This window comes from Chiloscyllium plagiosum, chromosome 3 (genome assembly GCF_004010195.1).
Source record: "Chiloscyllium plagiosum isolate BGI_BamShark_2017 chromosome 3, ASM401019v2, whole genome shotgun sequence".
Classification (NCBI taxonomy): domain Eukaryota; kingdom Metazoa; phylum Chordata; class Chondrichthyes; order Orectolobiformes; family Hemiscylliidae; genus Chiloscyllium; species Chiloscyllium plagiosum.
The window spans coordinates 110817891-110833915 of record NC_057712.1 but is presented as its reverse complement, the minus strand read 5'-3'; the positions used below and the strand labels follow the sequence as shown (position 1 = coordinate 110833915).

Here is a 16025-nt window from a genome sequence, read left to right as displayed (position 1 = left end):
AAAAAAAGGTTTTGTGATTTACACATGAAAGAAGTGAAACTATCACTGTATTCTAACAGATGAAAGGCTTAACAGACAATCGATTGTTCAATGTATAATTTCAGTTACATCACGCTGTAAAGTTTTGCTATAAATTCTGTGTGTTAGGATTGAGCCCTTCACTATCACCTGATGAAGGAGTGTCGCTCCAAAAGCTAGTGTGCTTCCAATTAAACCTGTTGGACTATAACCTGGTGTTGTGTGATTCTTAACTTTGTACACCCCAGTCCAACACCGGCATCTCCAAATCATATCTAGTGGCAGTTTGTGAAAGTAATCTCAAACAGTAATGCAATCCACATAGAAACACTTTAGAGATCTGGGTTGACCATTACAGTTCAATAAGTTATGAAATGGAAGTGAACAAACATAGCAATTTTAATTTTTCCCCTTTATTATCAATTACTAGTTATTAATTTACTTAAAAGAAGTTGTTATGATTGTTATACATGCATCCTCTTCACAATCTATATCAATGTTTCAGATGTGGCCATGAAATGTAATATTTTAAAGTTTGTAGATGACACAAAATTAGATGGGAGTGTAAGCTGTGAGGAGAATGCAAAATTGCTTCAAGGAGATTTTAAGAGAGTAAGTGAATTGGCAAAAATGTGGGCAGATGGAATACAGTGTGAAGAGATGTGAGGTTATCCTGTTTGGTAGGAAAAGCAGAAACAGAAGATATGAGTATCCCCTTTCTGGAGGTGGTGAGAAAGATGGCAAAAACAGCTTCTTAATTGGATGAGTTTGCAATGTACACAACTGCTTCCTCCTCACCACGTCAGCAATTAAGTGCTCGCCACAAGTTAAGTTGACAATTAACAGCTGCTTAAGGGCCTCAACTCACTGCCAGCCTTTGATAGCCCTTTGAGCCTGCTCTACTACTCATTATAGCTGTGGCTGATTATCCAACTCAGTACCCTGTTCCCTCTTTTCCCCCATACCTTGTGATCCCCTTATCCCCAAGTGTTATATCCAATTCCTTTTTGAAACCACACAATGTTTTGGCCTTGACTGTTTTCTGTGGTAGCAAATTCCACAGGGTCACCACTCTCTGCATGATAAAATTTCTCCTCACCTCGGTCCTAATTACCCTTTTGGTAGACAATAAAAGTGACTGGCTTCCTAATAGGACAACCTGCCACTCAAGTCAGGGACATGCCAATTTGACCAGTTATGGACTAGGGGACAAAGGGGTGGCCACTTCTTGCTGTCTCATCCCTGAAGCTTAGGTCTCCATCAATGATCACTCATGCACAGTAATTGCTGGTCTCTGATTAGCTTGAAGCTTCTGGCAATTTGGGACATCAGCATTGAGGCCCACGAATGGCCGAACAGCTCACTGGTTCAGCTCCTAACTACCTGATTGGTGTTTAATCTAACTCTCCTCTTGTGGGAGAACCTGGAATGTGGGGCTTGCTTTAAAAATGAGGGGTTTACCTATTTAAGACAGACATGAGCAATTTGTTTTTTTATCTCTGAGGTCTGTGAGTCTGTGGAATTCCTTCCTCAAAAGGCAACGGATGTAGAATCTTTAAATACTTTTAAGGCCGAGCTTGACAAATTCTTGATGATCAAGGCTTGAAAGGTTATGGGAGGAAGCAGGAATGTAGAGTTTAGTTTAAAATCAGATCATCCATGATCCAATTGAATGGCAGAGCAGGCTCAAAGGGCCTACTCCTATTCTTTGTTGAGATGATCATAAGGTTTCCCCTTGGTGGGGTCAGGGAATCAAACACCACTGCAGACACCGCCCCCATACTTATTACATGGAGCAATACATTTCAGTCACAAAGTATTTCTTAAAGAGCAGGAGGATAGGCAATGGTGAAATTTCACGGCACTTTGGTGTCCATGAGTGACCCAAAGTTAACAGCCAAATAATTAGGAGGGAAATACTATTTTGGTCTTTATTACAAGTGAGTTTGACTATTTTCTTTAATTCACTCTTGGGATTGTGGGCTGGCCGGTATTTATTGCCCATCCCTTGTCTAAAATATTTGATTGATTTTTTTGAGGTGGTTACCAGGTGTATAAATGAGAGTAGTGCCATTGCTGTAATCTACATGGACTTCAGTAAGACTTGTGACCAGGTCTCATATGGTGGACTGGGTAGGAGCTAAGAGCCCATGGGATCCAGAGAAATTTGACAAATTTGGATCCAAACAGCCAAGTGACAGGAAGCAGAGGGTGATGGTTGAAGGGTTTGTTAGTGACTGGAAATCTGTATCCAGTGTCGTACAACAGGGTTAGATGTTGAGTACCTTGTATACATTAATGATCTAGATATGATTGTAAATGTTATATTCAGTAAGTTTTACTATGTTATGAAATTTAGTCATGTAGTTAATATTGAGGAGGAAAGCTTTAAATTACTGAATGCTGCAGATAGGCTGATCAGATAGGTTGAATGGTGGCAAGTGGAATTTAATTTGAAAAGAGTGAAGTGATGCCTGACTAACAAGGCAAGGAAGTCCACAATGAATGGTAGTCTCTAGGAAGTACAGAGGATCAGAAGAATTTTGATATGCATGTCCATATATCATTGAAGGCAACATGTCAGGCTGATGAGATGGATAAGAAGGCATATGGCACAACTATCTTTATTAATCAAGACAACGAGCACAGGGGAAGATAGGTTACAATTGAGCTTTACATGATATTAGTTAGGCTATAGCTGGAGTACTGTGTGCAGTATTGGCTGCCACACTATAGGAAGAATATGATTGCACTAGAAATGTTTCAGAGGAGATTGTAGAATGTGGCCTCGGCTAAAGGATTCAGCCTGGATAAGCTTGGGTTATCTTCCTCAGAACAGAGTTCAAAGTTCTGACAGGCTTGGACAGGGAAGGTAGGGGAGAACCTTATCGCTTTAATGGAAGGGTCAATAAGCAGGGGGGAGCACAGTTTTAAGGTAGGGAGCAGGAGGTTTAGAGGGAATTTGAGGACGTTTTTTCACCCAGAGGCATATAGGCATCTGGAATTCACTACCTGAAAGGGTGACATAGGTGGAAATCTGTAATAATTTTGAGAACTATTTAGATGAGCACTTGAAACACCATAGCACACAATGCTATGGGCCAAGAGCTGCAAAATGAGTTTAGAATAGATGAATATTTGATGACCAGCATGGACCCGATGTGCTGAAGGATCTCTTTCCGTGCTGTTAAAAACTCTCTGTCTCTAAATCCCATCATGACAGCTGCTGAAATCTAAATTACAAATAGATTTTTAAAAAATCGGGAATTGAACATTAGTTATCAATAATGGTGACCATGAAAGTATCATTGATTGTGGTAAAAACCCATCAGAATTGCTAAGGCCTTTTAGAGAAGGCAATGTTCTACGCTAACCTGGTCTGGCCTAAGTGTGACTTATTATAAGACGTGATCCCATTGAAGTCGACAATGTAAATAAAGGAATAGGTAGGATAGATGCAGTTAAGATGTTTCCCCTTATTGGGGAGTCTGTGACCATGGAACACAGTTTTAAAATCAGAAGGAAATCATTTAGGAAAAAAGATGAGGAGGTTTTTACTCAGAAGGTTTTGAACCTTTGGAATCTTCTACTATATACACCAGGAAAAGCTCTATCATTGAACATGTTCAATGTCAATACTGGTGTTTTGAAATCTGTCAGGGATATAATTGGACAAAGGGACAGTGTGGGGGTGTGGCAGAGCTTACTGAATGGGCTGAATGGTCTACTCTGTTCTAATGTTTTTATGTTCCAGACCTACAGTAATGTGACTGACTTGAAATGGCCTAAAGCCACCATGTTCAAGGTAAGTAAGGCCAGACCACAAAATACTGGCCTTACCAGCAATACTCGCATCCCACAAAATAGTTCTAAAAAAGGCAGACCAATCAAAAGATGTGCAGGTTAGACTGATTGGCTATGCTAAAATTGTCCACAGTGTTCAGGGATGTGTAGGCTAGTTGGATTAGCCATGGAAAGTGTGAGATTACGGGTATATGATAGGAGTCTAGGTCTGAATGGGATGCTGTTCAGAGGGTTTGGTTCGGACTCAATGAGCCAGATGGCCTCCTTCCACACTGCAGGGATTCTATGATTCCATGCTGTCTCTTAAATGTATTTCAACAGGCAGGCAATAGGAATTGTGCCAGATGTTAGAGACATCTGTAGCCAAAATTGCACTGTTCAATCTATGAACCTAAGAGAGCAATGGAGCTTAATATATTCAAAGTTCAGATAAAATGATTTTTGGACTTCAGGAGAATCAAGGGATGTGGGGACTTGATGATCCCTCCCAATTTTGACCTTGCATTTTACTCTAAGGCACCTCATGGATTTTGTCATTTTGTTTAATTTCAGAAATTTTGGCAGCTTTGACCCCCTGCTTCTTTTTATATACTCACTCAATCTCTTTCAGTAACATTTATTAATAATGTAGCTATTCTCCTTCTCCTAGTCTGCCAGGAAAAATAAAGGCACAGATGACAGTTGTTAGCCAGGGTACTTGATTAGGGATGAAATTGCATCCAATTATTTAATAAATGGGCATGGATTTGATACATATGACAAGTGACAGCTTTGACCTGATGATTCCAAGGAAGCCAAGCCTGTCAATTGTTAAAAATGAGAGAATTCCAAAAGAATGGAAGTTGCAGCTGTTTCATACATTGGAACTACTTTGCTTTATAGAAAAGGCGAGACAATGAATGTTAAATATTGACTTCTAACTTGCTTTGTCTAATTCATAATTAAGATCTTGCACAGAGACTGAATGAATTTTCCTTGCAAGGCTAATAAAAGGTAGAAGACCCTTGAGGTTCAATAACTTATTTGATAAGGCACACTTAGCAAAATGAAATGGCATAAAATACTTCACAGCAGCACTAAAAAAAAGCAAATATGTATTTGTTGCAGTATGGTATGGGTTTATTACTATACCTGTACTGTACCTTTAAAAGTGTCACATGACATCACAGCCTGTGCCATTTTGGTTAAAAGATATCAGATCACCTTAGTCTCTCTCTCTCTCTCTCTCTATCTCTATCTGTGTGTGTCATGGAGTCAGCATAGTGGCTTCAGTCAGTCAGTCAGCTTCACAGTGTGTAATGTTCAGTAACATGAGAACAAGTCAGAAGTCACATGTGACACCGGGTTATAGTCCAACGGGTTTATTTGATATCACAAGCTTTCAGAGCACTGCTCCTTCATCAGGTGAAGTGACTTGAGGAAGCACAGAACTCAGACTTTGGGTATCAGTGTTTGTTATTGTAATGTAATATAAATGAACTTCAAGGATTCTAATCGAACATTACCCAGTCTTTATTGTATATGTTACAAGAACTAATACATAGAAAACCATAAACCACATCATAATGACAGTAAGCTGGCACTAAAAGCTAGTCACGGTTGGTAGCTAGTGCCAGTAAGTGGATACTACAGGCTGAACCTGTTATATAATCACAACAGATGGACCTTCTATTGGTTTACCAGTCTGCACAAGTGGTAACATGTTTGTCAGTTGCAACACCAAATGTCAAGATGGCAATGTGGATCGCATTCATTTTGGTCACAGCCGAGCGGAGCAGATTCAGTGAGCTCCATCAAATAATGACCAGAAGCAACATCTGAAAAAGATCATCATTGGTGGTGGTCTGAACACTTCGAACAGGTTCACAAGCAAATAGCTTCAGCCTGCTCATTCCAAGATGTTTTAGGAATCTCCAAGAATGTAATCTTCAAGTGAAAGCCAATCATAATTCCACAAGTGCTACATCAAAACATACCAGACCACATGCATATAGGTCACATGGACACAAAGAAACCTTGAGATCGGTATCTGACTCTATGTTTTACCTTATTAATAAGATCTTTGATAATTTAATCAAGTCATATGGAACATCTATTGCATCACCCTCAAATATTGAGAGAAGCTCTTCATCCACGCACGATTCCTTTGGTGCCACTGTGCAAAATTGTTACTGATATTTTCATGAACAGGGACATTATTATATTCTGAAAACTGACCATTTCACCAAATTCCTTTTTCTACAAAAAATCAAGGATATCACCAGTGCAATGGTTGTTGACACATTCACTGCCATATTCACTATGTTCAGTGCTCCTCAACAAATTGTGTCTGACAATATTCCACAGTACATTAGTGATGTACATGTATAGGAAATGAGGCATTTATTAATATATTATCTCACTATCATCAGTCAACTGGTCTCTCAGAAAGCACTGTTCATATTGTAAAACCCATGACCATGAAATGTAGAGCTATTTGCCAAGATTTTCAGATAATTATGTTACATCCACATGCTGTTTCTTCAGATAAGTTTACCCTCACCAACATGTTTAGGACACATATCAACATGGGTCTTCTGTCCCACACATGCTCACCAGCCAACCACACATGAACAACATATTGTTGGAATGAAGGGAGAAAATGATATAAGACATGATAAGCAAGCACACTAACAGTCTTGAATCAGGACAAAGCTTCAAAGTTCGAGATTTTGTCTCCTGTCTTGGTCATATACATTGTAATGAGTAATGGTCAAATTCTGCAAAGACACAGGTGACATGTCTCAACAGTACATCATTATCCACCCATCACACGCAGGTGATTCAGATTCTGAGGATATCATGCCAGAAAATGACCACGCATCAATGAGAAATAGTACATCTCCATCCATGATGGCAGATAGCACACCGCAAAGTGCAGCTAAACCATCAAGTCATGTAAACTGCATAGGACTACATGTGGTCATGCTGTAAATCTACCAAGGTGTTATCTGAATATACAGAAAATACACAATGTATCGAGACAATATATCTACGTGCATCATTGTATATGTTTATTGAGTAAAATGTTCCCATTCATTAAGGGAAAACGGGAGATATTGTACTATGTTGCTACATCCTGATCTCCTGAACCAAGGTCATCTCTACTGATTGCACAACACCATCCTTGATGAACAGTGCATAGGCAGTTTAGCTTTAGGACAGTTACAGGACATCAATACATGTGACATTCCAGTATAAAGATACTTGCCTCACCTTCCGTCGCTTCCTCTGTATCATGAAGACAAGGCAATATATTTAGTCAGTCAACTATGTGTGTGTGTAATGTATCAGTGAGTACAGAACCCAGGAAGGAAGAGGGTACTTTTTTTGACGATATCTCCCGATAAGTAGCAAACCCAAAAACAAAACCCTAATATTTCTCACTGTTTAAATGCCTTTTTTGTAAAAAATGAGAATGCCACTTGTGCTTACCTGCCCACAACAGCCACTTTACGGCATGGCAGTGTGATATCGGCGTCAACTGAGCTTTAAACAAGCTAAGTTGACCCTAAATCATTTTGGTGTTTGCTCACCCACTGTATTGTGGAGGTGAGCTCAGGAGAGGGTGGGAAGGTGGTTGATTAACTACCCAGCCTATATTACATGCTCCTGCCAGGTATGTTTTTGGTGGGGGGGGCATGTAACATCCAGACTATTAGCTCTATTTCTCTCCACAGATATTGCCTGATTTTTTGTACTTTCCCCAATATATCTTGTTTGCAAATAATGGTGTGGGAGAAATGAGTTCCAGGTGGAGGGGCATTTAGATGAGAACTGGGGAAAGTGGGCATTGTATAATTGGGATGGTCTGCACCTAAACTGTGCTGGGACCTAGTATTCTAGTAAGCTGTATCGCTAGGGAAGTAGAGAGGCCTTTACACTACCAAGAATCTTACACTACACTACCAAGAATCTTACCATTAGCCCAGTACTTTGCATTCCGGTTACTCCGACCAAAGTGAATCACCTCACACTTGTCCACATTAAACTCCATAAATTGTGATTTCTATTTCTATACTGTGCCTCTAAACTCCCACAAGTCACTTATTTTCCTGAGCGTTCCTCATCTTCACTGAAAAGGATTCCACATTCTAAACTCCTGAACCAAGATCGTCTCTAATTATTGCATCTTTGAGTAGTAATGCTACTCCTCTGCCTTTACATAGCTTCCTGTTCTTCTTGAATATCATATACCCCATAATATTTAGATTGCAAATAATGGTGTGGCTCTTCCACTCAGGGAAAAGACCTTGTCTATTTACTCTATCCATATCCCTCATGATTTTATAAACCTCTATAAGGTCACCCCTCAGCCTCTGACGCTCCAGGGAAAGCAGCCCCAGCCTATTCAGCTTCTCCCTGTAGCCTCAAACCCTCCAACCCTGGCATCTCACAGCATGTTCTCCAGCCCAAAGCAGTTATCCTAAACTCTGGCACTGGCAAACAACACTGTTGCTTGCACTCTTTGCTGCAAAGAACAGTCAATCAGCCTCACTATACTGTCCCGTACTACCACCATATTCCTTCTTGCTGCTCTATGTAAATGATTTCCTGTACCATAGTGCCATGCTTGGTTAGATCATCTGCCTTACAGTTCTCACTTCCATTCAAAAAAGGCTGAGGAAACCTCTTACTTGTTGGACATTTGGAAAGGCTGCTTTGGTGCACCTGTCCTCTGGGTGCCCTTACCTGCTCCACTCGTAGACACATAACCAAATCAGAAAGTCCTGTCCTAAGGTGTCTGAGCACCTCCTGAAATAAAGTATCCAGGTAACTTTGCCCCTTCCTGTTGTTAAAAATGATGTTAGAGTTAAAATGTTTCAGTTTTACTTCTATGTCTTGCAGACAGTGAAGAGGGTTACCTCAGATTACAACAGGATCTTGACCAGATGGGCCAATGGGCTGAGAAGTGACAAATGGAGTTTAATTCAGATAAATGTGAGAAGCAGCATTTTCGGAAAGCAAATCTTAGCAGGACTTACACACTTAATGGTAAAGTCCTAGGGAGTGTTGCTGAACAAAGAGACCTTGGAGTGCAGGTTCATAGCTCCTTGAAAATGGAGTCGCAGGTAGATACGATAGTGAAGAAGGCATTTGGTATGCTTTCCTTCATTGGTCAGAGTATTGAGTATAGGAGTTGGGAGGTCATGTTGCAGCAGTTCAGGACATTGGTTAGGCCACTGTTGGAATATTGCGTGCAATTCTGGTCTCCTTCCTATCGGTGAGATGTTGTGAAACGTGAAAGGGTTCAGAAAAGATTTACAAGGATGTTGCCAGGGTTGGAGAATTTGAACGAGAGGGAGATGCTGAACAGGCTGGGGCTGTTTTCCCTGGAGCGTCGGAGGCTGAGGGGTGACCTTATAGAGGTTCACAAAATTATGAGGGGCATGGATAGGGTAAATAGGCAAAGTCTTTTCCCTGAGGGTGGGGAGTCCAGAACTAGAGGGCATAGGTTTAGGGTGAGAGGGGATAGATATAAAAGAGACATAAGGGCGGCACGATGACTCAGTGGTTAGCACTGCTGCTTCACAGCACCAGTGTCCGAGGTTCGATTCCAGCCTCGGGTGGCTGATTGTGTGGAGTTTGCACATTCTCCCCATGTCCTCCGGGTGCTCCGGTTTCCTCCCACAGTCCAAAGATGTGCAGGTCAGGTGAATTGGCCATGCTAAATTGCCCATAATGCTAGGTGCATTATTCAAAGGGAAATGGGTCTGGATGGCTTGTTCTTCAGAGGGTCAGTGTGGGCTGGTTGGGTCAAAGGGCCTGTTTCCATACTGTAGGGAATCTAAGGGGCAACTTTTTCACGCAGAGGGTGGTACGGGTATGGAATGAGCTGCCAGAGGAAGTGGTGGAGGCTAATACAATTGCAACATTTAAGAGGCAGTTGGATGGGTATATGAATAGGAAAGGTTTGGAGTGATATGGGCCAAACTCAGTCTTCTTTCAACTGTGCAGTGCAGGCAGCTTTCATGTTTCTTTCTAACAGGGATATGGCAGGTGGGACTAGATTGGTTGGGATATCTGGTCGGCATGGACGAGTTGAACCGATGGTCTGTTTCTATGCTGTACATCTCTATGACTCTATGAGCTCCTGATGCCTAGGAATATTGTCCCATCACACACTCTCTGGAAAAGACATAATATAAGTAAGTTACAGAATGTGGAGCACATTATTCATTAGTGTTGTCAAATTCCCCTCCAGTATCCCATCAGATCAGCAAAGTGTTTTTTACTGGAGCATTAGAGCCACATCTTGAAATAGTTCATTCTGAAATTTAGCTCATATTCCATCCACACTCACGCAGTAATTATCTGATACTTGATCTGCTTAAGTATTACCATTTTTATTTAAGAAGAGACAAGTCTTGTTTTGTTAACAACAAAGGGTACAGCATTGTTCGTAGTTTCTAATTCAGAGTTTAATTTTCTTTTTACTGAGACCTAATAATCAAATAGCAAAACAGAGCATTTAACACAAAGAGAACTATAATCACTGTTTCTGTTTGAGTCCAAAAAGATTAACATAATTACTTCATTTCCCCCTTGAGAATTGAAACCTCACTCTGTAATCTGGCAGAACCTCTCTTTCCCTTTTCCTGTGATTGTTAGGTCTGTGCCACCTTTGACGCAGGCAGGTGCTGACTTTGATGTTACAGGCATCGCAACCTTATGTAAGGCAAATGTGCCCTCACCAGTTGTGGGATTACCAAACTCAGTCTTCTTTCAACTGTGCAGTGCAGGCAGCTTTCATGTTTCTTTCTAACAGTCAACATGATCAGCATTAATCTGTGAAGCATTCCACAAAGAATCTGCCCAGCATTAATATCAACTTGCTCACTTTGTTTACCCTGCAATGTACACTCCCAAATGGTCATGCATGAAATCAGTTAAATATGTTTTTATAATGGGAATGCAATGTTTTCATCATAAACAACAGCTTTTGTGTGGTTGACACAAATAGGATTGAGTATGGGAAGAGTCATGAAAAGTAACCCATTTAACATAGGCCAGACCAGGAAACAATCTCAGATATCCTTCTTAAAGGACATTAGTGAACCAGATGTGCTTTTATGACAATCCAATAGCTTCATGGTCAGCATCACTGATGCTCACTTTTTATTCCTGATCTGTTTGTTTTGCTGAGTTTGCTGAATCCAGCTGCTGTTGTGAGATTGGAATTCATTTTTGTGGTTTAATAGTCCAGATTGGTTCATACATTCAGTGACATAACCTCTGTGCTAATGTTACCTCATTTAGAAACAATAAGGAAGAAATTAATTCATGATGAGGAGGTGCTGGTGTTGGACTGGGGTGGACAAGGACAGAAGTCACATGACACCAGGTTACAATCCATCAGATTTATTTGAAACCACAAACTTTTGAAGAGCTGCCCTTTCGTCAAGTGGACTAACACGAGACGAAGGGGCAGCGCTCTGAAAGCTTGTGATTTCAAATAAACGTGTTGGATTATAACCTTGTGTCATGTGACTTCTGAGATTAATTCATGCAATAATAGAGTACATAGGAGGTCCTTAAGCTCATCAAGTCTACATTGTCAAAGCTACACAATTCAAATAGCATATTGTGATCTCATCACCAACATCAGCACCAACATTAGAAGCTTTAATGATGTGTGACTCTAAAATATTGCAATGTATATTGGTTCTGCTTAATTGGTGTCATCAACTGAGCAAATAAAAGATTAAGTAAACTAAACAAATGTAAATCACTGTTTGAAAGCTCATGGTCATCATATATCCTTTAACAACCTTCAGGCTGCATTTTCAGTTTAGTTCAGGGGCTGTGTCTTGACTGCTAGCTCATCAGTCACACATTATAACCTGTGGACAGCATTTGGAAGGGGAGCAATTTCATAATTTCCACAAACTTATCGCTTCTTTTTCATTGTATTTTCCTAAGTGAGTTTGAATTTGTAATCTTGACCAATGTGTGAAAAGACCATTTAAAAAAAAACTCAGCCAACAAGATCATGGAAATATATAAATCCTGTTTTGCTTTTGGAAAGGGACTGGTGCAGTGGGTTACACACTGGTGTCTCTAGTTTGGAATCCAGCCCAACTATGACTCTGAAAATCTCTTTGTTCTAGCATCGTTTGATGGAGAACAGCACACATTGAGTCTGCCAGCAGTCAACAGTATTGTCTTCATTCTGCGCTTCCTGGAGAATCTGTGCCACAGTTTACACTGTGACAATCTGTTCAGCAGTCAACCATTCACCATGTACAATGCAACTTCTCAGACACCTGTGGAATATGTACACGAGAGAATGCACACAGGTATCTCACTGTAAATGTGCTTTTAATGGTTATTGATTAATCTGTCCCTTGTTGGACCTCACAGTTTTTGATGCACTGATGCATTTCCAAATGTTACTTAAAAATGTTAGAAAAAATTATCTGTGTCAAATTAATATCCTGAGGAAGGGGGGGATACCTTGGGGGTGCTTTGTGCTCTGATTTGCAATCATCGTCAACAATAATTCACTGCCTGTCCATTGTTATTCCAGATTTCTTGGTGCTCAGTTTAGCTGACAAACAGAAAAGCTGCTACTGTGGTTTGGGTATCTATGGAGCTTTTAAAACTCAGTTGATGAGAATAATTTCCTGTAGTACAATTTATTAAATTAGGAAGTGTTTAAATCAAATTGTGGCTTTCTACTGTGCAACTGGGGTATACAGTCCAGAAAAAAAATATTAACTGAATCAATAGTTTGTGGTTTGCAAAGAGTGAATTTATCACTATCAGAGTCTGACAGTGGATTGTGTGCTTGTGCGTGTGTGTGTGTTTGTGTGTGGGTGGAGGGGGGGTAGGAGGCAAGTGGGGTGGAAGGAGAAGGAATGAAGTCAGGGTGGGGGTCTGTTACTGCTTCCAGATTTTTTTAATATGCTAAGGGAGAATAAGGCTATGCTAGCATTCAGATGAACAGTGTGTTCTCCCTAATTACCTTCATCACGAAAAATAGCTGCATGAACATTGGACTGGTGGCCTCTGGTACTGACAGAATGTAGTTTCTTCAGGAAATGGGGAGGGGAGAAAATTTGGGAGGTAGTGGAAGTAAGTTTTAACATACGGGCATATTAGTGAAACATGTAAAATGATTTTGTGATCCAGTTAAGCTTTCTTCTTATATTGTCATAGACTCCTGTAGATGTATGTGTTCTGGCTATATATGTATGAATACATGATGACCCCAGGTCGGACTGAAATCAAGAGCTTAAAATTGCTTGGTCTAGATTTGAAGTGAGGTTGATGGATGATTAGATTAGATTCCCTACAGTGTGGAAACAGGCCCTTCGGCCCAACAAGTCCACACCGACCCTCCGAACAGCAACCCACCCAGATCCATTCCCCTACATTTACGCCTGCACCTAACACTACTGGCAATTTGGCATGGCCAGTTCACCTGACCTGCATATCTTTGGACTGTGGGAGGAAACCGGAGCACCCAGAGGAAACCCACGCAGACACAGGGATAATGTGCAAACTCCACAGAGACAGTTGCCCAAGGCGGGAATTGAACCCGGGTCCCTGGCGCTGTGAGGCAGCGGTGCTAACCACTGAACCACCGTGCCACCCGTTGATGGATAGTGATATCCTCCAATGATCAGAGACATTTAGTCAGAGAGAATTGTTAGAGCTTTATTCTCTTAAGGGTTTCCTTGAGCTTATTCACCTCCATTAAGTGGGGCAGTGCTCATGTTATGACCATAAAAAAAGGAAAAGGTGAAGACCATTCAGCCCCTCGAATCTGCTCCATCATTAAATAGGATCGTGACTGCTCTGACATTTCTATTGTTCCCTTTTCTGCCCTTTCCCCGTGACCCTTGATTCTCCTACTGATGTGGTGGTGAGACAACGATGACCAGAAATAGGAACATGCTCGGTCCTCCAATTGGTTTTTCAATGGGCTCTTAAGTCGCTTGCTTTCTTGTAATTCTGTTGAAGCTGCCATTGTGTCTAATAGTCAGAACTTGGAGTTATCTGAACGGATTTGATTTATTTATTGTCACATATATCTTGTTACAAAACGCAGTGAAAAGTGTTTTATAGTGTTGCCACTCTAGCACCATAATAAGACACAGAAAAGTAAATCAAAACACAGAATATAAGGGCATAAAAATGAAGAAATAAAGAAACTGCTGAGAACAAATATCTGACAGTTCTGTACTAAAGCAGTATTAGGACTGAGGATGAAGAAATCATTTTAACTATTAGGACAGAAAGGGAGTTAAGGGAGGAGGGGGAAGTGGCATTTTTGATAAAGGATAGCATTACAGCTGTACTCAGGGAGGATATTTCTGGAAATACATCCAGGAAGTTATTTGGGTTGAACTGAGGAATACAGGGAGAACTAGACATTTGGATACAGAACTGTCTCAAAGGTAGAAGACAGAGGGTGGTGGTGGAGGGTGTTTTTCAGACTAGAGGCTTGTGACCAGTGGAGTGCCACAAGAATCAGTGCTGGGTCCTCTACTTTTTGTCATTTACATAAATGATTTGGATGCGAGCATTAAGAGGTATAGTTAGTAGGTTTGCAGGTGACACCAAAATTGGAGGTGTAGTGGAAAGCGAAGAAGGTTACCTCAGATTACAATGGGATGTTGATCAGATGGGCCAATAGGCCGAGAAATGGCAGATGGAGTTTAATTGAGATAAATGCGAGGTGCTGCATTTTGGGAAAGCGAATTTTAGAAGGACTTATACACTTAATGGTAAGGTCCTAGGGAGTGTTGCTGAACAAAGAGACCTTGGAGTGCAGGTTCATAGCTCCTTAAAAGTGGAGTTGCAGGTAGATAGGATAGTGAAGAAGGCGTTTGGTATGCTTTCCTTTATTGGTCAGAGTATTGAGTACAGGAGTTGGGAAGTCATGTTGTGGACATTGGTTAGGCCACTGTTGAAATATTGTGTGCAATTCTGGCCTCCTTCCTATTGGAAAGATGTTGTGAAACTTGAAAGGGTTCAGAAAAGATTTACAAGGCTGTTGCTAGGGTTGGAGGATTTGAGCTATAGGGAGAGGCTGAACAGGCTGGGGCTGTTTTCCCTGGAGCGTCACAGGCTGAGGAATGACCCCAAAGAGGTTTATAAAATCATGAGGTGCATGGATAGGATAAATAGACAAAATGTTTTCCCTAAATTGGGGGAGTCCAGAACTAGACGGCGTAGGTTTAGGGTGAGAGGGGAAAGATATTAAAGAGACCTAAGGGGCAACTTTTTCACGCAGATGCGTGTATGGAATGAGCTACCAGAAGAAGTGGTGGAGGCTGATACAATTGCAACATTTAAGAGGCTTTTGGATGGGTATATGAATAGGAAGGGTTTGGAGGGATATGGGCCAGGTGCTGGCAGGTGGGACTAGATTGGGTTGGGGTACCTGGTCGGCATGGACGAATTGGACTGAAGAGTCTGTTTCCATGTTGTACATCTCTATGACTCTATGGCTGTAAGTATTATTCTCAAATTGGGCGGATAATTTAAAAGTGCTAGTTTGCGCCAGCCACAATCCACAAATTCTAACTATCTATTTGTATTTCTTCTGTTGATATGTAAATTAGTTAAGGTAATATTACAACTACGTCAGTTTCCCTACCAATAAGATTTAAATGGATGCTCTCTTGAGGCAATAAATAAAAATAAAGCTGGAAGACTAAAGTAGAAATAATTGTTGCAAACACGGAAAAGACGGGTTAATGTTTCAAATCAGGGTTGGTTCATTACTGATGAACTTACAGGATATCAAAGTTTTATTTTGTTTTAAATTTAAGAATCATAAAACAATTGGACATTGATAGAACGGGTTCAGGATGCCAGTATTTGACTCACACATTTAATAGTCGAGATAAGAATTAATCCAATTCAGTGCAACTCTAACTAGCGTGCAAGGCGTAGGTCATTGAGTTCTGACCAGAATTAGGATTGAAGAAGAAAAATATAATCATCTTCATAAGGCTCTTTCCCTTCTCTCTGCTTCCTCTCGACAACCTACTTTCCTTGTTATCTTGGTGTCATTGGCAAATTCAGCTACCATACATTCATCAAAATCATTGGCATAGATAGTAAATAGTTGAAGACTCAGTACTGATTCTTGAGTTACCCTATTATTCACTGTTTGCCAACCTGAAAAAGACACATTTATCTCTATC

At 40.7% G+C, this 16025-nt stretch overlaps 1 protein-coding gene across 3 annotated transcripts in view; it reads left to right on the top strand.

Moving 5' to 3' along the window:
- scml4 (Scm polycomb group protein like 4) overlaps positions 1 to 16025 on the top strand; it is a 129395-nt gene that overhangs the window by 70825 nt on the left and 42545 nt on the right. For all 3 annotated transcript variants that reach the window (XM_043687078.1, XM_043687077.1, XM_043687076.1), the window contains one exon: positions 11973 to 12161. In XM_043687078.1, the coding sequence (XP_043543013.1) occupies positions 11973 to 12161 (189 nt within the window). The remainder of the gene's footprint in view (positions 1 to 11972; positions 12162 to 16025) is intronic.